This window comes from Vollenhovia emeryi, unplaced genomic scaffold (assembly GCF_000949405.1).
Source record: "Vollenhovia emeryi isolate VEMERY1.0 unplaced genomic scaffold, V.emery_V1.0 DF947526.1, whole genome shotgun sequence".
Taxonomy (NCBI): Eukaryota; Metazoa; Arthropoda; class Insecta; order Hymenoptera; family Formicidae; genus Vollenhovia; species Vollenhovia emeryi.
This window is the reverse complement of record NW_011958840.1, coordinates 1-1,658: the sequence shown is the minus strand read 5'-3', so window position 1 is coordinate 1,658 and position 1,658 is coordinate 1. Positions and strand designations below refer to the sequence as shown.

Sequence of the window (1,658 nt, the reverse complement as noted above, 5' to 3'; positions counted from 1 at the left end):
TTGTAAAATGCGACCTGTTCTCTACGTTGGCCGACGTGCCGATAAATAAACTTTCAGAAAATGTTTAATATATGTACCCTTAGCGGTAGATAGGATTATTACAGCACGAAAAGTAGCGGCAGTTTTAAAAACCGCACGAACTTTCTTGGTTGCCTGATATTTCCGGATGTCGTTTGAAACGTTTGAACAACTACTAAGTACCATAGAACCAGACATTACAAAAAAAATCGTTCTTCGCACACCAATATCTGCACGCACTCGTTTGCAAGTAACCTTGCGATATCTGGCTTCTGGAGACAGCATGGTCTCCATATCATATGCTTTTCGCATTGCACACAATACTATTTCAAAAATTGTCTCAGAAACTTGCGCTGCAATTTGGAATTCTCTTAAAGCTAAAGTATTTCCACAACCAAGTACAACTAATTGGCTGGATATCGCAGAAAATTTTGAAAATATTTGCCATTTTAACAACTGTATTGGCGCCTGTGATGGAAAACATGTTGTTATACAGGTAAAGAAACTTGCTTAAAGACATGTGAGTTGTATACATTTTTTATTATGATTTGTATTTCCTATTTCGTAGGCACCACCAAACAGTGGTTCGACGTACTATAACTATAAAGGACAACACAGTCTCATTCTTCTTGGTATATGCGATGCTAATAGCTGTTTCATTGTTGTGGATATCGGTGGTGAAGGAAGACAATGTGATAGTACAATATTTCAAAATAGCGAGGTGAATAAGCGATTTTGCAATGGATCGCTTCAAATACCTGCGGCGAAATAAGTTATGAATAGTATTATAAAATTACCATATGTATTAGTCGCGGATGAAGCATTCCCACTAACCACGTTTATAATGAGGCCGTATCCGCGAAAGAATCTTGATATGAGAAAAAAAGTATTCAATTATAGATTGAGTTATGCTAGACGATCAATAGAATGCGCATTTGGAATACTTGCTGCTAGATGGAGAATATACGGTAAACCTATAATTGCATCTTTGCCCACAGTTCGAAAAATTATTCAGGCAACAGTTGTTTTGCACAATTTTGTAATGTCTACCGAAAGAAATTTGCATGTAACACAGAAACAATATTCAAATTTTAGTACACAAGATCGTGCAGTAATTTCTAACGGCATGAGAAATATATCGATAAATCGCTCTTCAAATCCTGTTGAAGCTAAAAAAATTAGAGAAGACTTTGCAGACTTTTTCAATGAAATTGGCGCGTTACCGTGGCAATGGGATAAGGTTATTAATAACGATTTTTAAATAGTGGCTAATATAATAAATATGTGATCAAAACGTTTACAAAGAAATATTAAATACACTACTCAAAAAAAAAATAGGGAACACTTTTCATACCCTAAAAATTGGGCTATTTTCAAACCACTGAAACTCGGCGAAAAATAATCGTAGACACAAAATTAAAAAAGCATTTTAAAGCTTGAAGTTTCAACTTTAAAACTCTGTCAATGATATATTTCGATATATTCATCTTCCTCGTTCTGTACTTTAAAAAAGAATACATTGTTTTGTTCCTTAAAATTACGTATTTTTGACACACTGTAGCTCGATAAAAAAATTTCTCTCGACAAATTTGATACAAGTTCCACAATCTACGACATTTTACCTACAAAATGATTTTTTT

At 34.1% G+C, this 1,658-nt stretch overlaps 2 protein-coding genes across 2 annotated transcripts; both read left to right on the top strand.

The window, feature by feature from the left end:
- The first annotated feature begins 8 nt into the window (after nt 1-8).
- Nucleotides 9-1,337, top strand: LOC105558032 (putative nuclease HARBI1). The gene is made up of 2 exons (XM_012005522.1): nt 9-514; nt 587-1,337. The coding sequence occupies exons 1-2, from the start codon at nt 167-169 to the stop codon at nt 788-790; spliced, it is 552 nt and encodes a 183-aa protein (XP_011860912.1). The 5' UTR covers nt 9-166; the 3' UTR covers nt 791-1,337.
- Nucleotides 863-1,258, top strand: LOC105558043 (the record flags this gene model as incomplete). The annotated part of the gene is made up of 1 exon (XM_012005533.1): nt 863-1,258. A coding segment is annotated over exon 1 (396 nt), but the record flags the coding sequence as incomplete, so codon positions are not given.
- Nucleotides 1,338-1,658: the final 321 nt, after the last annotated feature.